The sequence below is a fragment of the Sander lucioperca genome, chromosome 1 (assembly GCF_008315115.2).
Source record: "Sander lucioperca isolate FBNREF2018 chromosome 1, SLUC_FBN_1.2, whole genome shotgun sequence".
In the NCBI taxonomy this organism is placed as follows: Eukaryota; Metazoa; Chordata; class Actinopteri; order Perciformes; family Percidae; genus Sander; species Sander lucioperca.
Window position 1 is genome coordinate 10,821,242 of NC_050173.1, and position 27,965 is coordinate 10,849,206.

At 39.9% G+C, this 27,965-nt stretch overlaps 1 protein-coding gene across 4 annotated transcripts in view; it reads left to right on the plus strand.

The window, feature by feature from the left end:
* Positions 1 to 7,103: 7,103 nt before the first annotated feature.
* LOC116035013 (rab GTPase-activating protein 1) overlaps positions 7,104 to 27,965 on the plus strand; it is a 71,210-nt gene continuing 50,348 nt past the window's right edge. Inside the window, exons 1-11 of one of the 4 annotated variants that reach the window (XM_035995912.1) lie at positions 7,104 to 7,253; positions 15,957 to 16,192; positions 17,981 to 18,010; positions 19,158 to 19,416; positions 19,752 to 19,968; positions 20,113 to 20,287; positions 23,567 to 23,727; positions 25,330 to 25,440; positions 26,959 to 27,025; positions 27,106 to 27,208; positions 27,714 to 27,883. In XM_035995912.1, coding sequence (XP_035851805.1) covers positions 16,040 to 16,192; positions 17,981 to 18,010; positions 19,158 to 19,416; positions 19,752 to 19,968; positions 20,113 to 20,287; positions 23,567 to 23,727; positions 25,330 to 25,440; positions 26,959 to 27,025; positions 27,106 to 27,208; positions 27,714 to 27,883 — 1,446 coding nt within the window. In that variant the 5' untranslated portion in view covers positions 7,104 to 7,253; positions 15,957 to 16,039. The remainder of the gene's footprint in view (positions 7,254 to 15,956; positions 16,193 to 17,980; positions 18,011 to 19,157; positions 19,417 to 19,751; positions 19,969 to 20,112; positions 20,288 to 23,566; positions 23,728 to 25,329; positions 25,441 to 26,958; positions 27,026 to 27,105; positions 27,209 to 27,713; positions 27,884 to 27,965) is intronic. The other 3 variants (XM_031277888.2, XM_035995953.1, XM_035995973.1) reach the window with 3 other exon arrangements.

Genomic DNA, 27,965 nt, shown 5'->3' on the forward strand with positions numbered 1-27,965 from the left:
GAATGTCCTTTTATGATAGAAGATGTCAGATAACACAACCAATTCATAGGCCTTGAGACAGTATATAATGGTTCTCTTCAGAATAATCAATCAATCAAAATGTATTTATATAGCACTTTACAGCAACCAGCAGGTATCCAAAGTGCTTTACATCAGGAATCAAGTATAAAACAACATATCATATAATAAGAAGAATGAAACATATAACACAGTAAAATCAGAAAAGGTTACAAAGAAACAGGAGAGAAATTGTCACACCACTACTACGTATTAAAAGCCAGTCTAAACAAATATGTTTTGAGTTAGGACCTAAAAAGAGCTACATCCGTAATAGTGCGAATATCAGAGGGTAACTTGTTCCAGAGTCTTGGGGCAGCAACTGCAAAAGCCTGATCACCCCACCGTTTATACCTTGACCTTGGGACTTCTAAAACCAGCTGATTTGAAGACCGCAATGACCGGTTGTGCTCATGCAAAGTTAAAATTTCTGACAAATACTCCAGGGACAGGCCATTTAAGGCCTTGAAAACAAACAATAAGATTTTAAAATCTATTCTAAAACGCACAGGGAGCCAATGTAGGGTGTAGAGAACAGGAGTGATGTGTGCACATCTAGATGTATTTGTTAAAAAGCGAGCAGCAGCATTTTGAACAAGTTGAAGGCGTGAGATGGAGGTCTGATTCAGACCAACATAAAGAGCATTACAGTAATCCAACCTTGAACTAATAAAGGCATGAATAGCCTTTTCTAGGTCGTGCCTGCTCAGGAAAGGCTTAACTTTAGCCAAGAGACGAAGCTAGAAAAAGCTCATTCTAACAACACTACTGATCTGCTTGTCAAATTTCTGGCTGCAATCAAAAGTAACCCACAAATTTTTGACAGCTGACCTAGTATATGATGCCAGAGCTCCCAAACTTAAAGCTGGACCATTTTGCGTGCCTGAAGTACTGAAAATAATACACTCAGTTTTATCTTCGTTCAAATTAAGAAAGTTTTGTGAAAGCCACAACTTAATATTATTAATACAACTAAGCAGGGCATGGCCGTGGGAACATATTTTGAGTTGGGGGTGCTGACAAATTTTCGAGAGTGACATTTTCAGCCAAAGTCACCCACCACACACCACACTGCATCCATCACAATGCTCCACAAGCGGAAAAACAAAAACAAGAATGAAATCCAAAATCCAAGACAGGGCAAAAGTAGGCACGGATAACGCAGGAGGCACAAAGCTACGACAATGGTACAGAATAGGCCTACTACAAGCTCAAACACTGAGCCACAAAATACAAGGGTATAAAACACATCACTGAATTAAATTAAATCAAATCAAAAGTTAGCTGCCTCGTCGTCTGTTGGTAGCAGAGTCACTGTGGGAGTGACAGGTGTAGAGGTGCTGCTGCTGCTTCTTTCGGTTACAGTTGCTGGGTTTACTGACTCAGGTCTATTAGGCTTTTTAGCCTGTGATTGATTTATGAAGACATCCAAAATGCGCTTTCGTGCCATGTTATAGGCAAGCTAACTTCTGTCCTGTTGACCTGCCGGGAAAGTTTCCACAACTATCTTCACTCATGAATGAGTGAGCCTCGCTCTTGGCAAAATTGGCAGATTCATTCTGATCAAATGATGTGTTTATCTCTTACCAACCACATTTTAAGATCAAATTACATTTAATTGTAATGAAAGGGCGTAGGTTAATATCAAAAATCAATTCATTAAAATAAATGTATGTAATTTTTAATTATGTTTGTAGTTTGTCTACCTTTCGCTAAGGGGGTGCTGCAGCACCCTCCGCACCCCTAGTTCCCACGGCCATGAAGCAGGGAGTTTAGTGCGACACTGTCATTTGCTTTCATAGGCAAATAAATTTGCAAATCATCTGCATAACAATGAAATGACAGGTTGTGCTTGCCTATAATAGCCCCTTAAGGCATAAAGAAAACAGAATAGGGCCAAGAATGGAACCCTGGGGTACCCCACAAGAGAGAGGAGCAGCTGACGAGGAGAGGTCACCAATCATGACAGAAAAGCTCCTATTTGCCAAATAGGAGCTAAGCCATTTAAGTGCCGAGCCTCGGATGCCTATACAATGATCAATTGGACAGCACTGTGGGGTCAAGATTAGGCTTCTTAAGTAGGGGCCTGACCACAGCATGTTTAAAGGCAGCTGGGACAGAACCTGCAGACAAGAATTTAAAAAAGTAAGTAAACTCGACCCAATGGTGCTATTAAAAACCTCTTCACCATTCTGGCGGGAACAATATCTAAGGGGCAGTTGGTAGGTTTCATGTGTTGCACTATCTCAGTAAGCAACGTCAGAGAAACTGGCTTAAATTCCTCAAACACAGCAGAGTGCACAGGAGCAGCAGGTACAAACACATTAAACAGATGCTACTTTGTCGATAAAATAACAGAGAAACTTCTGTACTTATGTACTTATTGAAAACATCTGTCGGAGCAGAGGTGCATAGATTCACGACAGAGTTAATAGTATTAAATAACACTCTTGGTTCATGGCAACTGCTAGCTATGACCCTTAATAAACCCAGTGATACTTGTAAATTGTCCTTCTTCCACCTTCGTTCAGCTTGTCTGCATTGTTGCCTAAGGGCCCTTGTGGTGTCATTAAGCCAGGGGTCTGCCTTAGGTTTAATAGTTTTAATCCGATGAGGGGCAATAGAGTCTAGGATTTCCATGCCTGTAGAACACAGAGAGAATGTTATCTGGGGAAGAGGGAGAGACCAGACCATTCATGACACAGAACTGAGAGCCCATGAACGCAGAAGAAAACTCTCGAGCTGAAGAGGAGGTGACGCAGCAGCGCCTAGAAGTTGAGGATACAGGCTTACTAACAGGTGGAGGAACACTGATCTCAAACCTGATGGGGAAGTGATCTGAGATACCAGATGCTGTTATTTCACTGATTGAAACTGAAAGCCCATAGGAGATGATGAGATCCAAGGTGTGGCCAAGATGATGTTTCGGCCTTTCCACACATTGATTAAGGCCAAAAGAGTTCAAAAGAGTTTTAAAATCATTAGCAAATTTGGTTGGTTTGAGGGACAACAAACATGAATATTGAAATCCCCACACACCAGGAGCTTGTCGTATTTTGGAACATCAGCTAAGAACTCAGAAAACTCGCATATAAAATCCTTGTTGAGTTTTGGTGGGCGACTGCACACAACACAGGAGAATCCAGATCAGCCACAAACAGCTGAAGTTCAAAAGTAGTATAACAGAACGCAGGTAATAATCTGCAACTGTACTCATCCTTGAAAAGAGTGGCCAGCCCACCGCCTCGACCTGACATGCGCGGGGAGTGAACAGCCGGGGGGGAGGAGCTCCGAGAAGGCGCTGTTGTCACCTGGTTTCAGCCAGGTTTCCGTCAACAAAAGAAAGTCCAGAGCATTGGTCGTAAAGAAATAATAAGTATTTATTTAATTCAACTTGGTATTGTTGGGACAGATTTAGATTTTTTTCAATATACAATCCAGATATAAATGGAGTAGTTATATATATTTCTCTGAAATTCTTTAGAGACCATGTCAGTAGTTCAACGTAAAAAATGTGGCGGCTGCATCACTCATACACTTTATTCACCTTTGCTCATGGCTCTTGAATTTCCGGGTATGAGACCCCTCTCGCTGTCTCATGCAGTAGTGTTGTAGTGTCAAGAAAACAATAGGGTTAACAAAATACAAGAGGGTGCTAATTAACTCACTGGGAAAAAATCAGAGGGGGAATTGAATGAGAGGTCACAGTCAGCATTAAACTGTCCTTCAGACACCACCTAACCAGCTTTGTGGGTATGTGTTGCATGTAACGAGAATGTAGTGATTTGGATTTTATTATGTTAAAAAAGGAGAAGAGAAATGCTTTATGTTACCTGAGGCCTGTACTACGAAGCGAGATTTGGCGTTAACGAGCTAACTTCAGGTTCAACCCAGGGTTTTCTGTACTACGAAGGTGGATTAGTTGTTATCGGGTTCAATCGCCGTGATAACTTATCCTGAACGCCTAACCTGAGGCCTGTACTACGAATCAAGATCAACATGTCCTGGATTTCTTTCAGTGATCCGGCTTCACCTAACCTAACAACCGCGGTCCCGCATAACCTGTATCACGACGCTGGTTATCAACTAGTTCAGTCAACCCAGGTTTTTCCAATCTAGAGACGTGCGCGTTCACATAAAAGAGGCGGTGTTTGCGCACCACGACCAATCGCAAACATCTACCAGAGCTGCTATCTTTTAAACAAGAAGAACAAACTATAATTCTACATAAATATGAAGAACACAGACACGGTTTAACAGGCAAAACGCAGGAAAGAAAGCTGGCAAAAAAGCCGACGCTGTTATGCGTAAATCACAACGCTTAGCTTATCAATATCCAGTGGTGTAGTCTACGTGATAGTAAGCTCCAGGATTTCCATATACTCACTTAAAAATGCCCAATGACACGTAACAACATACTTTCCATTATATGTTTGATATATTTTGAATTGTCATCTGTGCTTTTTTCTTCACATAGGCTCAATGGAGGTATTTCACCATAAATTGGTGCATAAAAGTGTATCGGAATGCAGGAAATGAAGTCGTTGATGCTTAAAACTTCCCTGGGGGAGGACACCCAGACCCCCCACTATGATATGCCCCCCTCCTCCCCCAAAGGCAGATTCTGGCCAATATACAGTACAGTACACCCACTACAATACATTAGACTAAACTGTTCACTTCCCCATCAGTCAGGCACAAGATCTGACCATATATAATTACACTTTTGCTTTCCATAAACTGTCGTTGCTTTAGGCTTTTATTTCAGTTGCAACCCCAGCAGTGGTGCGCGATCGTGAGAGAAAATAAAAAAAAACATAAAAACATAATTTAAACCGATGTGCGCATTGGCAACACACGGCTAAAGAAGGCAACAAATAGCCTATAAGTAATTCCCTCCGCTGAAAATCTATATCTTTCATAAAAATACCCATCAGGGAATGTTAACGGGGTTGTCGGTCTCTAAATGTTTTAACTTTTATGAGCGCACCTCTCTCTCTCTCTCCGCGAACCGAGCTCCAGCTGATCTTCTAAGAACGGTGACGCCGTTATTAGTCGAGTATTGATTGGTCAGTGGGCGGTGCTTTTACACCGGTTGATCTCTAATCTCCAACATAACCTGCTCCCGACCAGGTTAGGCGTTCAGCATGAGTTACCACGGCGATTGAACCCGATCACAAGTGATCCACCTTCGTAGTACAGAAAACCCTGGGTTGAGCCTGAAGTTAGCTCGTTAACGCCAAATCTCGCTTCGTAGTACAGGCCTCGGGAGCAGGTTATGTTGGAGATTAGAGATCAACCGGTGTTAAAGTACCGCCTACTGACCAATCAATACTCGACTGATAACGGCGTCACCGTTCTTAGAAGATCAGCTGGAGCTCGGTGGGCGGGCGGAGAGGGAGAGGTGCGCTCATAAAAGTTAAAACATTTAGAGAGCGACAACCCGTTAACATTCCCTGATGGGTATCTTTATGAAAGATATAGATTTTCAGCGGAGGGAATTACATATAGGCTATTTGTCGGCTTCTTCAGCCGTGTGCTGCCAATACGCACATCGGTTTGAATTATGTTTTTATGTTTTTTATTTTCTCTCACGATCGCGTACCACTGGGTTGCAACTGAAATAAAAGCCTAAAGCAACGACAGTTTATGGAAAGCAAAAGTGTAATTATGGTCAGATCTTGTGCCTGACTGATGGGGAAGTGACCAGTTTAGTCTAATGTATTGTAGTGGGTGTACTGTACTGTATATTGGCCAGAATCTGCCTTTGGGGGAGGAGGGGGGCATATCATAGTGGGGGGTCTGGGTGTCCTCCCCCAGGGAAGTTTTAAGCATCAACGACTTCATTTCCTGCATTCCGATACACTTTTATGCACCAATTTATGGTGAAATACTACCTCAATTGAGCCTATGTGAAGAAAAAAGCACAGATGATAATTCAAAATATATCAAATGGAAAGTATGTTGTTACGTGTCATTGGGCATTTTTAAGTGGGTATATGGAAATCACGTAGACTACACCACTGGATATTGATAAGCTAAACGTTGTGATTTACGCATAACAGCGTAGGCGTTTTTGCCAGCTTTCCTTCCTGCGTTTTGCCTGTAAAACCGTGTCTGTGTTTTTCATATTTATGTAGAATTATAGTTTGCTCTTCTTATGTAAAATATGCAGCTCTGGTAGATGTTTGCGATTGGTCGTGGTGCGCAAACACCGCCTCTTTTATGTGAACGCGCGCGCCGCTGGATTGGGAAACCCTGGATTGACTAAACTAGTTGATAACCAGCGTCGTGACACAGTTTATGCGGGACCGCGGTTGTTAGGTTAGGTGAAGCCGGATCACTGAAAGAAATCCTGGACATGTTGATCTTGATTCGTAGTACAGGCCTCAGGTCCAACTAAGACAAAACAACAAGCCCTGAAATGCTGGACAGGAAGTGCCAGCATGACCACAACACAGTGGGTGTGTTTCTCACAACTCACTGCTGTGCAAGCTAATAAATTATGTGAGTTAACATTAGAGTTTGAACTGCTGAAGGAATGTTTTTTCTGATGTGTAATGCATTTCAAGAAAAAAGAAGACAAAATGAAAATTGCAATCATTATATGGTGTGATGGTGCTTTGGTGGGCCTGAGACAAAATACTGAAGCAACAGTATAAAGATATGTTTTGTTCTCATTGATGAGAAGAATAAATCACCAATGAAAGAGGAACATTTTAAACAGTTCAATCCCAGTTTTCATTATGTCTTTCTGGGTCAACGTTTCTACTGAAGGCAGGATAACATTTTAAATGCACTTGTCTTGCATCTAGAGATGTAGACTTGAGTCAGACAGACTTTAAATAAAAAATAAAAACCTACTAAAATCCCAACAAAAATAACCTTTAGTACACAATTAATGGGCCTAATTATTAATATGACTTGGTCTCAGCTTGCAATTTACAACTGAAGAATGGTGAATATACTTGGACTTGGCCCCTAACTTGAGAACTAATGCCACAATGCCAACGCTTCCCCTCCCTCAGCACCGGCGAGAGGGACACTGACATGCGCATGCGCAGTGTGAGTGTCAGCGGGTTGGTTGGGCTTGTGTTTACAGCTCGACTGGTTGGAGCTGTTGGCTTCTGATGTTATTGGGAAAGTGCAATGTTTTGCCAACCGCCATTGGAATAAATATAACCGTGGGAATAAAGGTAAGCGGGTTTGCACTTGCACCATCAACGTAAAATGAGACAGGAAATGCGGCTGTCTCTTCAGTTATGAAGAAAATACCTGTTTTGCAACTGTCAGGGTAGCATGGCTAGCAGGAGGCGTTAGCTAGCCAGCTAACGTTACATATAGTAATGGCCTGTTTCAAGGCTTTAGCGAGGGCCAATCAGCGGGTTAATTCACCAAATTCCTGCGAACACCTTTACATAGCGGTTTGCTTTATGGTGACTGAACCGTTTTGCTAATTGTTCACTGTGCAGATAAATATTTTTGTCGGACTTTGAATCGATAGCTGCTGAGTAACGTTAGCCATATTTGCTAACGTAAGGTTTTTAAGGGCTAACTGGGGCAATACGTTAACACCAGAGCTTGCTAATTACATTAGACTCACCCAACGTTATTGAGCAAAAAACAATATGTTAACCGTTATTTAAGTTATCAATTAAAGAGCTGTAGGGTTTCAAATGTATCGATGCCCTATGAGTCTTAACAGGCTGCATTGACATGTAGCAGGTTTGCTTGTATCCAGATTAAGTGGTGTACCAGTGAGACCAGAAAGCCAATTAAACCAGTTACAGCTGTCTGTTAAACGGCGAATAACCATCCTGGAATATAGCGGTGGCTGCTGTGAATTGTTAAGCAACACATATTGTCTACATGATTTATTTGTCACTGTTAATATTTCTGCTGGATGTGCTCTGTTTTTAACCTACAGTGTGTGTGTGTGTGTGTGTGTGTGTGTGTGTGTGTGTGTGTGTGTGTATAGGCTGATGGTATGGTTTATGCTTACTTTACTGTGAATTTCTGTGCCATATTTACTTATTCAGTACTACTTTACAATGCACTGATTATCACATCAAGCAGCCTGTTTCCCATAAAGTACCATGGAATCTTACCATATATGTATATAATTCATTTTGACATAAGATAAAGACATAGGCTACATACAATTAGAATAGATGAAGAAATCGCATCATAAGAATATTGATCGCTTAATAACGTAGTTCAGGCTACTTTAACTCACCTAATCAGTTTTTGTTGTTGATTGTTATAACAACAGAAGATGAAAACCATTCATTGTATACAGACGTTAACAGTGAATCTTTGTTTAAAACTGTAGTATAGCTATACAGATGCTTCTAGGCTGGACTTTGTTGCTGTCTTGTACTATGGCACAAGAAGCATTTAATTAATGAATTTGTTAGTTGAAGTTGTGTTATTGTCACATGATAAGGGAAGGACCAGCAGGAATTGTTTTTGAGAAGTCTCTGTGGTGGCACGTGGGTGTCTGACATGTCTGCTGTGATGCATTGCCTTGACACGTTTTACCAGTCCCTTAGGCACAGAAACACTCATTACAATAACAAATAATGAATGATACATTTACAATCTAACCATATATCTAGGTGAATAAAACGTCGGTAATGCATTATTTTTTTCTAGCAGAATATTTGAAGGATTTATTTTTTAAATCTAACCATTGACACCTATTTCAATATTTCAATTCAAAAGCTCAGTCAATCAGAGCAAGTTGTGCCAACACAAATATGTAGAGTAAGTAAAGTAACCTGTTTGTACTGAGTTATATTCCATATTTCGCTCCCTTTCTACTCATAGTGAGACAGAGTTAGTTAGCTGTCATTAGCATAATGCCTAAGACTGTTTGCCTAGAATAGGATTGTTGTAGCTCTCGTCTCTTTGTGAGTTCAAATATTTCTCAGCGGTGGATAACATTAATGGTAACAGTGAGCCAAATGTGCCAACTGTCACTTTACTTGATTCAGGTCTTGTTCCTGTTCTGCTTCCTGAAACTCAGGTGTTACAGTAATGCAGGTGCACAAAAGACACATAACCCAGTTTTGCGTGCAAATATTTGCTGTGTTAACAACAATCAATGTGTGTACTAGAGGTGTGGGAAAGTCAGTTGTTCATCAGATACTATACCATTCTATACAGGTATATTTTTTATATTGGTCTTAGTACAACACAATAATTTTTCAGGCATGCCTGTTTGTAAGCCATTGTTTAAAAGCAGACCACAATACAATGGTTCTAAATGATCTTTCAGTTATCTGTCATTTGGGGAGCTGGTGTAGACTGAATAGCAGGGGGCTAGCTTCAACTGTAGTGGATTTGTGTTTTCCTTGCAGTTGCTGAGAAAAGATTAGGGATAGACCGATTATCGGTCCGTTTTTTGGCAGTTTGCAGCTTATCTGTATCAGCGTTTTATTTGACCAATAACCGATAAAGTTAATTAATTACAAAGTGTGTTACTTTGGCTCCACTACAGCTCTGTGTCTGTTCCTCTGCTTCGGTTTCACTCACCACTGAGTCTCACTAAATGTCTTGCCAACAACACTATCTGACTATCTATTACTGTGTATTAAGTTGAAAGTTTCTAATTTATTAAACAATTCCTTAAAGCATTTAAACAAAGTTTTGTGTTGGGAGTTTGTAACATTCCAAAATCTTCATTTTGAGTTAAAGATTTTCACTGTAAATGCATATCGGTTCCATATATCGGTTATCGGTTTCATTAACTACTAATAATCGCTATCGGCCTTGAAAAACCAGTATCAGGCGATCCCTAAAAAAGATGATGATGATATGTGATCGAAAGCATGAAAATATATTTCTTGGCTAAGAGAGAGGAGTTTAAAGGCACAAAGAAGTGTATTTCTTCTTCGCTTATAGAATCAACACTTATCACAGTTTTGAGCTTGGAGAGAATATTTTTGGTGGCATTAGGCAATTTCTGCGTTAGTAGCTGTGGGGAGTCGTACAATGTTCAACTTGAAAATGTAGTAGTTGTTTACTTTGGGCTTGATTCAGTATAGCATCATTAATGGGAAGTTCACCCATTGACTTACCATGCTTTCACCAAACTTCTTGCATCTAAAAATCAACGATTGTTTTCTTTATAGGTGATCTGTCTCAGTGTAGTACTGTGGATTGTCTTTTAAAAACAAACTGCTAATACTTCAGATTAGAAAAGTCAATGTTTGCTTTAATGATATGTAATGACTTAATAATGTCAATATTTATATGGCTATGGTCATATGGTATTTTGAAAATAAAACTAATGCATTTTCTCTTCCTTTTTATTTTGCAGAATGTACATAAAACGGCTATAAAATAAACCTACTCTTTCCTTTTAACCGCATATGAACCTAGTATTAGTAACACTTGCTGCTTTCAGTTCTAATTTCTAAAGACCTAACACCTTTAACAGCTGTTTGTTTTTGGATCATATATTCACTTAAGCACACAGGTGTAAAGTTTCCTTTAAAAGCCATAGTCCTGTTTATAAACCAGCAGAGATGCACCACTGCTAAATACATATCTGTGAATAGCCATACATTGTGCAGCTATCTCACAGTGGAGGGTTCAGTTGTGCCAGCGCTGAATTTCAGAAGTTAAAGGCCGGCCCTCACTGAGTGATCACTTTTTTTTTTGTTCTTCTCAGTCATGTGAGATTGTTTTGTGATTGAGTGTGAGACATGCAGAGGGTTCACTCCTGAATAGCCAACTGAGAGTCTGTGAACTGCTCACACGGTACAAATAAGATGTACATTAGGGACAGCGTGTGTGTGTGTTTCCTTGATTTGTACAATTCATGACTTTTTCATTTCAGAGCTCCTCATCCATTCCTTTTCTTTCTCCTCTCTTTTGTACCCTACCTTGCAACTCGTATTGTGTTAGTTCAGCCTTTTCTGTCATTCTTTTCTCCTTTTCCTCTCTCTACCTTTCTCCCTGCTATCCTTGACTGGCTGAAGTCACTGCTGTGAGGCGAGTCGAAAGGGACTGTGTTGCAAGCTTGAGTGCTCTCTGGCTGTGTCTGGCTGTCTTTCTCTCCCTTGTGAGGTGTATGCAGGGCCCAGCTGGCAGCCCAGAACAGCTCAATCAGCTGGAGAGTTGTAGGGAGATACAAAAAATGAAGGACAGGCATAGGTTTCCAGCGTGCACATTTTTACATATAGATTGACATAAGATTTCAAATTCAAATACTTTGCACCTGTTTTTGACTGTGACAAACGGCTAAGACAAGTCACTCTTGTCATTCATTTGGTCCCAAAATTAAACTGCAGTCATGCTCTGCATCATCCATTGCAGAACACACCCATCAATCTAACGGCTGTTATCACTTTGTGTGTCAGCTGAGTTGGTAAACCTCAGCCCTACTACACCAGACAACTTTTAATCCTGAAAAATACAGTTTGGTGCCTGATTGCATCTTGTCACTAAATATGTGCTTGCGTAAACAATCTGCGATAGATGCTGTTGATTCTGAAACCTGACATCGGCATGATGTACTTCATATCACAATGTAAAAACACTTGGAACAGCTAATGCGATTGCATGTGCAACATATAAACCTATAAAACTGGGCTGAAACAATTGGTCGATTGATCAATTAGTCAATAACATATTAAATGTTTCGGTCATCATTCAAGCAAACATTGCCAAGCTTTCTCCTGACCCAGCTTCTCAGATGAGTCTCTCAGTGAAGATTTGCATTTTCTTTTTTTTTTTGTTGCCATAAATGATAGTAAATTGAATATCTTTTGGTTTGGGACTGTTGGTGGTGAGACAAAACAAGCTATTTGAGTGGGAGTCAGTGGGAAATGTTGACATTTTATATAGTAAATTATATTACGTAGCCAAATATTTCAGCCCCCTGTGCTTTAAATTATTTTGCCTACATTTCACTTCCCTGTGGTGAAGCGGAGACAAGACAGCGGAAAGGAGCGGGTCCTACGGGCAAGCTACACGCTGCACGATCGTGCAACAAGGCAGGCCTGCTTGGCTCTTTCGGGGAAATTATTGTAAAAATGTACAAAGAATATGTTTACGGCATTTACTCTCTAGCTGGGACGTTTTGGGACCTATTGGCGGGGATTTGCGATGGACCAAATACACATGGCGATAACACTGGCAAGATCAAATTACATTTAACCATGTATGATGTACCAAAATTGTCTCTCCAGTGAAATGCATAGTGATATAGAGTGATAATATTTTATTGAGGATGCAATGCACTTAAAATAACAAGAATAATATATGTTATATATATATGTTTTTGTCGGAAGTAACAGTAACTCACCACCCAGGTATCACCACCCTTGCCAAAGGTGGTTTGCACCAAATTAACCACTGTAGATGACGAGGGTTTTGTTGTCATGGTGATACACACAACAATGTTCCAACAGAGGAAACTGCTTCCTGCTTCTCTTCTCACTGTTTTCAGCTCTAACATGGTAAATATGAGACAGAGAATAGTCAAAAAAAGGGGAAAAGGTAAGATTTGGAAAGAAAGATTTGAAACAAAGAATGAAACATTCATAAGAGAGGAAGAGAAAGAGTAGCTGGAGAAAAAATAGTGAGAGGAAATGAAGGAATGCTCTACTGCTTTTGTCTTCTGTACTCCAAAACAAGCTGGTGTTGTTAAGCACAGTGCATCGAATGTGATGTGCAAAAATTCAATAAGTTCAAGGAAGTTCTCTTACAAGCCTAGAAATGTCCTCTTAAGACATTTAGAAACATTTTAAGCATTTAGATAGGAAATGCTGTTGCTAATTCTGTAACAGTCAGTAGTATGATAGGCAGTGGATTGTGGGTCTTGCTGGAAATGTACCAAAGAACTGAAAAGGTTGATAAGGAACAGTGTAGCTTGGCAGGAGCAGGCAGAGGACTGTTGCTGAGGCTCGGGAGGAAAGTAGGGTGACAAGGCAACCATTATAAGCCTGTCGGAGCCGCCAGCTACTCCGAGACATAGAGTGTGAGGTTTTTGTGTGCATGCACGTGTGCCTGTGGGTGAGTGCTTATTTGTGTTCATAATATAGCTGCTTGTGCATAGCATAGAAACATATACATCATTAAACATGGTTTCATTATAAAACCCACAGATGTCAGAAACATCAAATGATTTGAATTTATTTTTTTGTTTTTTATTTTAACATCAAAATTGTAAGAGTCAATTGTAGAGGGATCGGAGGGCTTAAAGAGATGGCCTTGAAAATCAGATTGGTTGTACTCCATACTGTGTGTAAAGAATAATGTGCTGTGGATGTATAAATGTAATCAAAGTACTGTTTGAATGCCAAATGGTGGAGACTAGCTAGCCAAATTGCAAACTTTGGCCTACCTTTGTTGTGGTGGGTGTGGGTAGGTGGCTACTAACCATGTTAACAAGTATGTGCTGGGATTTTAGAAAGTGAAAAGGAGGTAAAACAGAAGTGTGTGAAACATAGTTTTTGTCAGCTGAATGCTCATAATTAGTTATTCCTTCATGGGCCCAACAACTCAAAGGCAACAGCATATCTTTTTTTCTTGGTCTTGGCAAAGTGAACCAAACCACAAGTGTGAAACCGACCTTCAAGTTATATGACTCATAATTGGTTGGAGTTGTGTAGTATTAGAATCTACATTGTAAGTGTTATACACACAGATTTCAAAGGGTGACAGTTTTCTGCTCAATCTAAGGCTACAGTTATGCTTCAGAGTAGCAGAGTAGCCATGACAAATCATTGTACTTTGTGACCCTTTCTCTCAACATCAGTTTTGCAATACAAGTGAAAAACAGCACCCAACATTTTTGGCTGAATACCAGTGGCTCATTTCCGTCAGTTTGCTTTAAAAAAGATAAAGAGAACAAGCCTAAACTGTCAGTTTATGTTACTCAGTTTGTGTTTGGTAGCCTCATAATAACATTCCTTTCAGCAAAAGATATTGTAAAACCTTCTTATCACACAGAGATAGCTACTTATATTGAGGTATATTCTGGGTCAGTGTAACAATGTTATCATAAGTAATGCACATTATTAACTGCTTTGACCTTTCTGCTGCAGACCTTTTTTCCTATTACTTTTTCATTGTTGGACCTGGTTTGAATAGGAAGGGTGGACATTTGAAAGGAGTGCCCTGTTTGATAGCAGTAAGGGCTGAGGAAATAGAAGATTGCAGATGAGGAGGGAGGAAGGAAAGTAGTCAAAGAGAGAAAGGGAGAGAGATGGGAAAGAATGAAAGGTAGGATTAGAGAGGGGGAACAGACAGAAATAGCTTGTTATGGTCTCTTGTTGAACCTCTGCCAAAACCTTCTGTTGCGCCTTTCTTCCTGTGTAACACACAATGGCACCTCTCGCTGTTCCAGGAGTTTCAGGAGTTAGCTCATGCCCTAACTTTAACAATAGAGCTTTAGCTCATTTTGCTTGTAAAAAGATTCTTAATTTGATTTCACCTCTGATTGTCATACCTAAACTCACATAGAGCTAATCTTGATGTTAGAGGTAAAAAGTAAAAAAAACAAACTATTTTCTCCTTTCTTTCTTTTCCTCACTTCCCTATACCTGTTCCAAACCTTACTTCCGCTTCCCAAGTCTTTTCTCCTGTCATCAGCTGTCCTCACAAATAAAGATATAATTTTTCAGAATGCATGCCCAGGTCAGTTTTGCACACTTCTCACGATAAGTTACACACACAATGTCATATTTGATGGCTCCTTGTATTCGTATATCTTGTGCCAAAATATGATGCCATATTAAAATTTCATGGAGGGAGCTGGAGTGACAGGCTGAGCTGATGATGTGCTGCGTTTCCCACAGGATCTAGGTTATTTGTGGTTGCTGCGGCAGGCAGGACAGGAGAACAGCCGTGCACTGAGGAGTGCACGTGATGCAATTAGCACATTCATTGAATTTTTTTGTGTGTGTGTTTAGGTAATGTGTTTCTTGTGTACATGTTTAATGTGGTGGTGGGGGGGCACACATTTTTTTAAGGGGCAATACTGAAGTGGAGTAGATGGACGCTTGTTCTCTAATTCCTCAGTTTCATATGCATGTTTCTTTTTCAAATGACACTTGCATCACCATGGCTTTGCATTGCATCAAGCTATTTTGCAAATACTGTACCTCTTCTTTATTCTGCTGAAATAGACAATTTTACCTCCGATGACCCACAGATCCTCTTTTTCTTCTGATCTTCCCTGTGTTTTTACTTCTTTGTGTGCTTTTTTTGCTGAACCTCTTTTTTTCTCTTAACGCTCCCTATCTCTGTTTTTTTTTTAATGCTTCCTCAAAGTTTCCTAAACGTGTCTAAAATATCTCCAAAAATGAATTATAAATGGTCACCCTTTTCGGAGAGGGTTAGTTTCTAAGTAGTCTATATCCACGACGTTCCACATCCGGGATTGCTCCGTTGCAGTCGGAAATTCCCCCGGATTTCAATCTTTTCAGCCTGATGTCCGGAATTTTAAACTCTGGTCGATTTCTGAGGACTATGGTTAACTGCTCCTCAGATCTCTGCAGGGTAAATCCAGACAGCTAGCTAGACTATCTGTCCAATCTGAGTTTTCTGTTGCACGACTAAAACAACTTTTGAACGTACACATGTTCCTCCAAAACAAGTTCCTTCAAGAGGCTATTTTGAAGCGGCACCATGGTTTTGCCCGGAGCGTAGCGCCGCCCATGACAATTGTGATTGGTTTAAAGAAATGCCAATAAACCGGAGCACGTTTTTCTCCCATCCCTAAATGCTGTGTGGACTAGCCAGACCTTCCTCCACAGCGCTGTGGCGAGACTAGTTTCTAAATAGCCAAGTTTCCAGTTGCCTTGACAGATGCCTTTCATGGAATTCATCACATCATGACTGTTTTCTGCTTCTTTTCTTTCTTTCTTTTTTTCTTTTTCTAGGTGATTTAGCTCATCATCTCCCACCGCTTTCTCCTCCCGTCTTCCATTCATGAGCAGCGTGGCTGAGTTTAACAGCAGCAGCCATGGATGACAAAGGCTCAGTGGGGAAGATTAGCGTGTCTTCGGACTCAGTGTCCACTCTCAACAGTGAGGACTTTGTCCTTGTGTCCCGGCTGGGGGACGAGACACCCTCCTCCACTAATAATGGTAGTGATGACGAAAAGACAGGACTGAAGGTAAGGATGGTTGGGTGTAGGTATGGACGGAAGTACAAAGGAGAGAAGGGAAACTTCAGAGCTGTTCTGGTTAGAGTTAATATGCTGAGTAATAGTCTGTTGACATTTACTGTGATAACAACTCCATAGGGCATAAATAATTTCCTAAGATGCTTACTGTGAATATCATGGGTACCGTATGCTCCAAACTGATAATAGTCACAATTGGGTCCTGACTACATAAGAAAAATTACTGCTACTGTAAAGCAATAGTTATGTTCAAAGTAATAGGTAGGATAACATGCCAGACTGTGCTGTGGGCTAAATGGTGTCCTATCAGCACTTGTTTATTGTAATAGTTCAAACTGATTTAGGAGTGTAACAAAGCATGATTTACCAAAACGTCTTGATGTTTATTTCATCTTTACCTATTTGTCATCAGTGTAACTTGTTATAATTGCAGGTCACAGTCCATACATATTCCAACTCTCATCCATCTTTTTAAACATGCAGTCTCACACTAACCATAAGGCGGCTAACCATCTCTTGTTTTGCTTTTTCTACATTCTCACTCTACCCTCTTCTCATAGTTGGTCTTAGATATGTGTGTTTTATTTGTGCTTGACTGTTTTCATGTGCTTCCTATAGTAAGGAAGCCCTTAAATCCTTGCACATCACCAGAAATTGAGAGCACATTGTAACAGGTTTTGATTGTAGTGAATAACTTGTTCCTATCTGTCAAACATGTGAAGAATTATATTTGTTTTTTCCACTTCCACTGCAAAGTTGAGTACTTGGAGGGCAATTTCTGTATTTTACAACCTGGACCCTATTTTCCCATGCATTTGTGTCTTAAGTGACTAATGTGAACAAAACTTGTTGAAAAAAACATTCTTGCTTGATGCTAGACCAGTTTCAAAGATTTTTGTTCACATTAGTCACTTAGACAGAAGTGCATGGGAAAATAGGGTCCAGGTTAAAAAAAATACCAAAATGACCCTTTAACTTTGGGAGAACTCCCATCTGCAGTCATTTAGCTGCTTCTTACAGCATGTGTTATCATATACAGTATGTCTGACATGCAGTATGCCCTCTGCGATTCAAGTCAGTGCTTCAGTTAGCACTCACTCAGCAGATATTAGTTTACAAACAGTGTGGCGATGCAGCTACTAAGAGCTTTGAACTCATTGTCAGGGGAAATAATGGTGTTTTGTGACCAGGGTGTGTCTCCACAAGGAGAATGAAGACTTTCTGAGGACAGAAATGTAGCTCCTCTCCTCTCCTCTCCTCTCCTCTCCTCTTTCACTTATGTAGCTGGCTCTCATGTTCATCCTGTGTCCATTAGTTTATAGCAATCCTGTACTGTACCTGTGTTTCTTTGTAAAGAAAGGAATTGTCAACCTGGAGTTGTAAATGTACCACAAGATGGCGTCAGCAGAGCATGGATGTTGTATATTCAGTTGATAGGAAGAGGTCACACTTTTTTCCTTATTTGCTGTACTTGGAGATGAGAGAACTTAAGTTAGCATTTTACACGAGTACAGTCTGTTAAAGGATTACAATTATTTTGTTGGAAAACCGAGTTGAGGTACCAGTTTTGTGCAGCCTAGTGGCGGCAGAACAGCAGTACACCACGCACATCCACTGTTCTCAATATTTAGTGGTGAAATCACTCCATTGCCTGACGCTTGGTCATCCAGATATCATGTGTTGGTTCTCGCCAACGAACTCTTGTGCACATTTCCCTCCCAGTCAGCCCATCCAGTCAGAGAGGAGTCAGTGTGTCTAAACTTGTTGTTTGTTATGCAGGTGATTTCTGAGGAAGGGGTCAGCTTTAAGGTCAGTCTCTTCTCTCGCTATCTTTCCTTTTCTCCTCTTCTCTCTGTATCTCTTTCTTGCTTGTATCTATCTTCCTCTCTTTCTGTGATGTGATTCCGTGGTGATTCTGTCTGTGATTATTTGTGCTCTCTGTATTTTTGCCGGCTGTTGAGTGATGGCCCTAGCCAGCCTATTTAACACTTAAGTTTTGATGATGGTAGTGATAGACATTCTCACATATAGGACTGTAGCTGTATCTGACAATTGCCCAGGCTTTTAGCACTACCTGTTAATCACAAGGCCCACCACAGTTGCATAGTGATGCAGTTATGTCAGATATGTGAATCTACATTTAGAATTGATGGTTGCTTTACATCAGTCTTCAAATTATGTATTATTTTTCATTTTATGGCATTAGGACTATTAGCATGGATGCTGTAGTATCCACCCTGCTCTACATAATTACTTCTCTATACGGAAATCTACTATTACTACTAAATCTACCTACTTGGAACATTTTACCTGCATATTCAACCATTCAATTATCACACACATAGGCTGAAAAATCCGATTCTCTATTCTTAATTGTCTGTCCTATCCCTTATTGCTCAGCACAGCAGTACCCTCTGCAGCTTAAGTCTGCTTTTCTTACCTAACATCACGCTGCTGCCACAGCAGGCAGGGGAAATGGGGCCTTGCATCCTTTCGTGGCACCTCATTGTTTGTCCAGCCTAAAGCTTGTTCTTTGATTGCTATGTGTTAGCTTTGGAATAAGTTCACACAATTGGTGTTGGCATTGCTCATCTAATGTCTTCATACAGGTATTTTACAACTCAAATTCACTGCCTACTAATCACTAATATTGGATGAAACATAATGAAGATATATCTCTCACCGCCAACATGAAATAAGGCATCTTTCCCGCTGAAACACACTGCAATCACTTGAAATTAATTACAAAATTACTGTTAAAGGCACAGCCAGTGCCACCGCCCATTTCTACAAAATGTAAGAGAAAATTGTCATGCAGTTGATGTAGGTCGGAAGATTAGCTTACATTCACTATGTTATGGTGGTTACTACAGTGATTTTGTTTTGTTAAAATATTTTATGCTCCTTTTGTCCTTGCTCCTTTGTGTGTGTGTGCTTGTGTGTGTGTGTGTGTCAGATTGTGGGGAATGGAAGTGAGCAGCAGCTCCAGAGAGAGTTAGAGGATGTCCTCATGGAACCATCGGTAGTCGACACTGGGCTCAGATCAGAAACAGGAATGGACAGCCTTGGTGGTGGCGACCATGGCCCTCTTCCTGCTACAGTGTCACCTGTACCGGCAGGCTCTGACCCTCTGAGCGCACCACCGCTCAAGTTGGAGATGGTGCTTCCTGTTCAGACGGCTCAGGAGAGTGAGCTGAATGAGAGATCGTACCGAGGTGAGCCACAATGGGACTTAATCAAACAGTATACTTTTAAGTCTTTTAGCTGCCTCTTTTTTTATATTTGTGTCAGGGGACTACTTTGCCATTTTTTTTATTATCCCCTCTATGCATTTCTTGCATGAATTTCACTGATTGACAAAACTGTTGATCTTCTCACGGCTACTTCACCTCATTTCTACTTTGCAGAAGGCAAGTAAGCTTATGTTAGAGGACAATAATGTTGATCTACAACCATAAAATCATGATAGGAGTTAGAAAATAAGCAAATCCTTTGCCTTTCCTTTCTTCTACTCTTCTTTCCACCCCTCTCCCAATCCATTGCCCCTTTGCAGCAGATGAATCATCATCAGATGGCAGTCCTGGCAGTCCCATCCAAGATGAAGACAGCGTTGTGTTCAGCCAGCTGACATATCTTGGGTGTGCCTCGGTCAACGCCCCCCGCAGTGAGGTGGAGGCCCTTCGTATGATGAGTATCCTCAGAGGGCAGTGCCAACTCCCCCTGGATGTCACACTGTCCGTGCCAGGCGTGTCCGAAGGCACTGTCAGGTATGGGAAACATATGGATTATTGGTTCCAGTTCTACAGTGCACTGTTGCACTCAATGTTCAGTTAGATGTCATACGCACAGTACACAAACGCAGCAACTTTTAAGATATCAAATGGCAACATTTTTTATTGATATTCTAACAGGTTGCTGGACCCCAACACCTGTACAGAGATCGCCAACTACCCTATCTACAAGATTCTGTTCTGTGTGCGAGGCCATGATGGCACACCAGAGAGTGACTGCTTTGCCTTCACTGAGAGCCACTACAATGCTGAGATCTTCAGGATCCATGTGTTCCGCTGCCAAATCCAAGAAGCGGTGGGGATTCAATCATTAATTAATTGATTGATTGTTGTTTAATTTATGTGTAACTATGTTTATTGAAGACACATTTAATGGATAGGTTCACAATTTTCGTCCTAAAGTCCTAAAACAATAGCCATTAAGATATCCACTATGTTTTTAATGGAAACTATAGCTTCAGATAAACTGCAGTAAGAAGTGCATTAGTAAGGGATCTTTTAAAGGCCAGTATGAACAGAAGGAATGATTACAGCAAGCACAACCTGTATTAATGTTCATTTTGGGCACCTGTCTATTGTTTTAAGTCATACTTGAATAATTGTGAACCTATCTTTTAGCACAATCTTACACATACTAAAAGAAAAACAGTAACAAGCAATGTTACTGCTATTCAGATAGTGACCCAAAGGGGGAGCAAAAGCTTATAAATGCTCTGCGTTTCACATGACACTTTTTTCCACACTTTTTCTGTCTCTTTAACTCATGTATATACATGTGTACACACTCATATTGTCAGCAGTATTCTGATTGTCCTTGTCTTAAAGTGTTGATCACCCTGTAGCCTGTCCCCCAGGGTTCAGCAACAGTGCGGGAGCTTCGTCAGTGGTCCCCAAGGGATTATGTCATGCACTGAAATGCGCATGTACACCATACTGTACACAAACACAAAGTACATGCAATCCCCCATGTAAATGTATAGGGAAGAGGCAATGTCATTGCTTATATACAGTAGGTTCAGCAGTAATATTAAAGAAGAGAATAGGGAATCAGTCATGAAACTGGGTTAAAGTACTGCTTCAGTGTTCAGCGACAGACCACCTCCTCAGCCTTACTCCACCCCCTTTGTGCCAAACCTCTTAGTCAGGCCCTGAGGCTAGTTTCTAACAATTACCAGTTTTCTGGTGTTGATGGTGATGTAAAGCCCTGCTAACTCTTATACCCAACACCTCCATTTTGTGCCCATAACCATGCTTCTCCCTTCCAGTGATCCATATATCTTGTACTGTTAAAATTGGTATGGTTTCAATAGATTTGTTACACTCAAATGATCTGGGTTCCTAACACGAATTAAATCACATGTTGAGGGTTACAGATTGTTGGCGTGACATCAGTTAAAAATGTCTCAAAGCTTCATGTCAGTATGCAAATAAAGATAATGCTGCCAAGTTGGAAAAACAAGAATATCCTGTATGGGAAGTAAAACAATGTAACATCAAACTTAACAAGTTCCAGATCTTTAATGGCAGTTTTTTTTTTTTTAGATAAAGGCTGATTCCAAATCCAAAACACCTCATGTAATAACATTTCATAAAAAATTTCAGGGTAAAAACAGTAACATTTAAACATTTCCTCTACAGTTTATTTGACATATTTTAAAATGTTTTTCTGACTTTGCATTAAGTACAAAAATGACCAGGGGACAGACCCTTTGGATGAAACTCCAGCGTTTAGAGAAAAGGTTCAAACTTAATCATTTTTTTCTCTAATTATATTTTAATTACACTGCAAACAACTGACAATGCTAAAAAACCAACAAAAAAATTGAAAAAATACTTGAAAACATGAGTGGGATAAAACAACTCTCCTTGTCTATAATTGAAATAAGTTAGTTTGACAGCTTTTGTGGAATCAAGTGTTGTTTTCTAGATATTAATGCATTAATCTGCCTTATTTTTTGTGTGGGATACAGTTTTCCTGGAAAAAAACTAGATTACAAAGACAGAGTGGGATAATGTTTGTCTTGTTATAAGAGAAGCAGCCAGTACTAGCCTAAATTACTTGTCAGGATTGATATTTTTGCAGTACAACTGTCCAATTTCTAATAGAGCACCTTTACACTGCACACAAAGAATAAAAAGGCTATTTGTAGACAGTCGAAACTGGTCCGTTTTGAATCTAGCGTTGAATGTAACCTTACAAAACAACAATTCTCCTGTGTTATACATTATAATTTAATCCATGCAGGGGGGACCCCCATCTAACTCCACTTATTGCCCATCTCTTACATCCAGACCCCCGTTGTCAATTAACAAACCCCCTGTGATCCCCTAACATCCTTCTATGCTACAGAGAACATAACAAAGGCTTTTTGTAGGAGAGCTTAGGAGCTGCTTTATACTCTGGCCTTGAAAAAAACAAAAGAGCGTTATTTATTGATAACAGCAGTTTCTCCACACCACCTCTTAGTCAAAAAACCCCAGGCTCTGTTGTTTACCAGAAGTAGAGATGATCCAAAACCACTGGCAAATGTGAATCAGTAAAATAAAAACGTTTAATAGTTTTGATAATCTGCTGTCAGTAGAGTTGTGGGTCATTAGGTAAGCTTTTTAGTGCCCAATATTGCAAAATGGCATTACAGATCTGCAGAGGTTTGGGGAAGTTTTTAATCAATACTAATCAGTATTCAGTACTGATTATTTTGCCTAGTGGCTTTGAAAACTCCCATTTTATGGTCCACAACACATTTCAGCTACAGAAGATGCTAAACTTTGTGCCAAAGACAAAGAAACACACTACAATATTTAGCCTTGTGATACTGTTTATCTCTTCAGTGGATGTTTTTTATTGGATTTCTGTTTTAATAAGTTAACTAACTTGTCAGTATTGTCTGTGTTTTTAACTTATAGGGGCAGTTCACCCCAAAATCAAAAATACATATTTTTCCTCTTACCTGTAGTGCTATTTATCAATCTAGATTGTTTTCGTGTGAGTTGCCCAATGTCTGCTTTCTCTTGAATATAACAGAACTAGATGGACTCGGCTTGTGGTGCTCAAAGCGCCAAAAATACATTTGAAAAACTCACCAGCATTGTCTCTTTCCAGAAATCATGACCCAGTTACCCAAGATCATTTTTCATGTAGGAACTTTTTTCTTTCTACCGTACTACACCCGCCAACCATATCACCACACAGAAGGAAGCCAACTCATGGACGAGAGGCTCATGCTTGTGACAGCGTAAGATGTAAACATTAATGGCGTCCTCCTTGGCTAAGCTGTGACATTAGCTAGCTCAGGTGAGCTAGCAGTATTGATTAGCAACTTATCTCCACAAGCTTGCAATCTCAGACCACGAGGGACTTCTGCATCGTGACATGGTTGATGGGTGTAGTTTGGTAGAAAGAAAATAGTTCCTACATTAAACTGCTCAAAACCAGATCTGTGGATGTGGAGGTTATTGAATTATTGAATAAATTATTGAATTGTATATCTGTATTATTAGGCCTCCCCATTATAGTGGCTTCATTTTGTGTTTATTATAAAGTGTTTTATGTGTGTTTACCTTCCTCCTGCAGGTGAGTAGAATACTGTACAGCTTTGCCACAGCGTTTCGGCGGTCAGCTAAGAAGGCAGTTCTGTCATCTCAGCAGCCTGCTCCACTCACCCCTGACAGTGACTTGTTTACCTTTACCGTCAGCCTGGAAATCAAAGAGGATGATGGCAAGGGTACTTTCAGGTAAGACATGCATTCACTCATAATGCATTTCAATGTTTAGAGCATGGAATCATCATTTATGATGCTTACAAAGTGGTATAAATTGTGAAACATTAATATGTAATGCAATGTCTTAAAATACTTTGGACATGCATAGAAGTCTGTAAACATATGGAACTTCTTTTTGTTGAGTCTATTGTGACTTTTGCCAGAGAAGAATGAACTTTATGGCCCGTAGATGTGGGCATACTGTCTAGTCATCAGAACTGTATTGAATACGAGCTTTAATCGACAGTGGACAGTAACGTATGACATTTTGGAAAATTGGAAAATTGGAAAATGTATAGAACCCTTAAACATCATCATCATCAAAATGTTATTTTCAGTGGCACCACTATTTTTTTACAAACTACAAAATGAGCGTTGAATAAAAATGGCCACTAAATGATCCAAGTTCATCACCAAATTACCTGCACATATACACAGGCACATGCAGCCCCACTTTTGGGGATTAAGTGTTTAAAGTTAGCACACTTTTGGGTGATCTAGTTACAGAAGTCACAAACCTTTCCAGGGTGGACAGCATGTGGGGTACATACTACCCACGAGGGAAGCATCATTGGCCTATGTACAAAATGAATTTGTCAGTAAATGAAACATGAACATTATGGAAGTAACTGTAAAATGATTTTTTTTTTTTAAATCACTAAGAGGATCACGGACAAAAAAGAGGGACTGTATATTCCTTCCTGACTCACAGTAAACTGATATTGTGACCACTCTTATAGATTAAAATTACACTCTTTTTCACGCATTGATAGAGAACCCAACAGAAAGTTCCTCTGTTTGCTCTGTTCAACCCGTCTCCCCTGACCTTTTTTATTTTGTTTTCCCATACTACTGAGTCACTTCCTTGTGCTAAAAAACAGCCCTAGATACTTATTTGGAAAACAAAACAAACTAAAAGTATGCCTCTGGTTATTTATAGCCAGCACATATTTCCTCCTCATTAGCTCTCTGTTGATTATTTTTAGTGTGCTGATTTCTAAGCAAACATGCAGCGCTCACATGCAAGTACATTACTGTTTTTGTGTGAAACCATTCTTTCCCTGTGGAAATAAGCTATGGAGAGAATGCTCTATATGAACTGTATATAGTTAGAATATTTAAATACTTTTTTACTTTAAAAGGTTGCAAACAAGCTTGTTTATCTGCATTCAGAGGACCTAGTTACGGTGTAGAACCGTGACTCAGTTTGATAGCATAGTTGACTAAGCTGTAACTAGTACATTAAGTCCCTTTTCACAAAGAGACACGTTTTTGTGATCTGAGCACTGCCTGAAATCATATTTGCAATATATTTCAAATTGCTTAATGGATATGTTTTAAATTCAAGAATCCTTGGACTTAATGTTTTCCTAAGCTTTTATTATGAAAAATGAGTCTATTCTGAATATGAGCCATGGTCTTTCTTTTTCTTTCAAATTGATTAGTCATGTATTTCATTGGTCTAGTTGTCTAGTAACAGAAGCACTTTTTTTGTCACATTCATCTCTGTTTTTTCTGTTGATGATGTTTCTGCTGTTGAAATGTGTGTAATAATTATTGTTTTCACATATTCAGTGCTGTAGCAAAAGACAAGGACAAGCAGAGCTTCAAGCTGCGTGCAGGAATGGATAAGAAAATTGTCATTTATGTCCAGCAGACATCCAATAAGGAACTGGCTATTGAGAGGTAAAATACACACACACACACACACACACACACACACACACACACACACACACACACACACACACACACACACACACACACACACACACACACACACACACACACACACACACACACACACAAGTTTAATATACAGTGCCATAGGTCTACTGAATTTTTTTTTTGTTATTCAGATAAGATATAACATCAAGTCAGTGATGTTATGGCTTGTGATGAGTTATGACCTTAAGGCATACAGGAAGTGTTCATTAAAAGACATTGTCAGCTCCTTGTGTTCAGTGCTCTTTTTAAGTTTTTTACTCATTCTCAACAGAAATAACCCTTTTACTCTCTTTATACTCTTGACGAAGGTACGGATGGACCGAAACGTTATTTTTCTATAAATAAATGGTGATGTTGTAGCAAGAGCAGAGTGCAGGAATTTTTCCTTTGTTCCAAGTTGATGATATTTTCCAACTCACCTGCACAGAAGAATTTTTGGATGTGCGAGTTGTTTCTTTAAAGAAGATTTATTCTGAAATACTGGCTGTGGCTCAAAGGTAGAGTGGGTCAGCCCTCAACCACAAGATTGGTGGTCTGATCCCAGGCTCCTCCGGCCACATGCCGAAGTGTCCTTGAGCAAGACACTGAACCCCAAGTTGCTCCCCGGACTCTGTATGTCGCTGTCCACTGCTCATAATGTTTAGGATGAGTTAAGTGCAGAGATTAAATTTCACTACATTATACTGTATGATTCTATTTGATGAATAATAGTTTCTTTTTTTCCAACTAAGACAAGTATATCTCTAAACATGATTAAAGCATGCAAAAATAATCTAGATTAATGTAAACAACCAAGTGAATAGAGGATATAATTTACTATTTTTTGTCACTTTGGAATTCTCCTAAAAGGAAAATATCTAAGGAGAGAATCTGTCATGCATCTGTCAGACGGACTGAGAATCCTCCATGTACTCAACTATAATTGTTAAACACACACCGGTGAACATCTTTACATCCGTGTGTCGGGTTAGGGTTGCGTTCAGGTTTTAAGTGTTCCGGCACGGTTTTAAGACTGTGATTGATGTGAGTCTGTCTCCTAGGCTCCTCATTTTCCACGGTTTGATAAATCAGTTGAAATGTAAACATTCCATCACCTTTTTGCGGACTTCCATTTTCACAGTGGTTTGTTATTGTTTAATGAACCCAGAGAAGGTAAGGATTGAAGGGCTGTGTTTAATATTCTCCATGTTCTGGTCTGTGTTAGAGGTTCAGTCCAGGAAGCTATTTGCGGTAACATGTGATGGTTATATATATAGGAAGATTTATTGTTCTGTGTCTGGTTCCCGCTCTCGCTCTGTTTTTTTCTTTTTTTTCTCTCCCTTCTGTCTTATATAATCCTATTCATTACACTTTTTTTCTCTCTCTCTCTTGTGTTTGTGTGTGTGTGTGTGTGTGTGTGTGTGTGTGTGTGTGTGTGTGTGTGTGCGCCTGTTTGGGCATGTTTGTTTGTGTGTGTGTGTGTTGTGTCCTCTCCAGGTGTTTCGGCCTCCTGCTCAGCCCAGGGAAAAATGTGAAGAACAGCGACATGCACCTGCTAGATCTGGTGGGTGACTGTTTTTATGTGTGTGTGTCATTTTGTGTTTGTGTGTGTTTGCTAACTTCCTCAAACTTGTGCCCCTTCAGGAGTCAATGGGAAAGAGTTCCGACGGGAAGTCTTACATCATCACAGGAAGTTGGAACCCCAAAACGCCTCAGTTCCAGCCTGTGAATGAGGAAACGCCCAAAGGTAACAGCCAAAAATCTGTCAAAAATTCACATAAAACGGAATGATTTTCAACAGTTATTATTTCCTTGGTTTGTTTATTCACACATATTTTCACACTAATATTTAACACATTTCCAAGTGTGAAAATCACTTCCCGCTGGTTGCACAAATCAAGCTGTGAAAGAGCAATTTATTGTAAAATTATAGCTACACTAAATAGGCATGGAAACTGTACTTTAATAATTGACATCCCTGTTAAAAAATAATGTTGCATAAAATGCAGAAGCTATAGTATTTGAACAGATGACAGATACATACCCAGGCACTGACTTTGTTCCATCCTTATCTTGCTGTACCTACACCACCAATCTACCTTCAAACAATTATTCTCTAAAATCAATGAACAATGTTCTCATAAATCACACAGTTACAGGGTTTGGTTTAAATATGTATTTGTTATAGATGGTGCATAGAGGGGAATCAAATACTGGGAAATAACATTTTAGCCATTTTCTTATTTTTCCAGATAAATTCATGTACATGACGACAGCAGTGGACCTGGTGATCACAGAGGTGGAGGAGCCAGTCCGTTTTCTGCTGGAGACGAGGGTCAGAGTCTGCTCCCCGAATGACAGGCTGTTCTGGCCCTTCAGCAAGCGTAACTACACTGAGACCTTCTACCTTAAACTACGACAGGTATGTCAAGTCATTGCACAATTTTCCATTTGTGATTAAATCAATTCAAGTGATGGTCTCTGTGAATTGCACCATATATCAG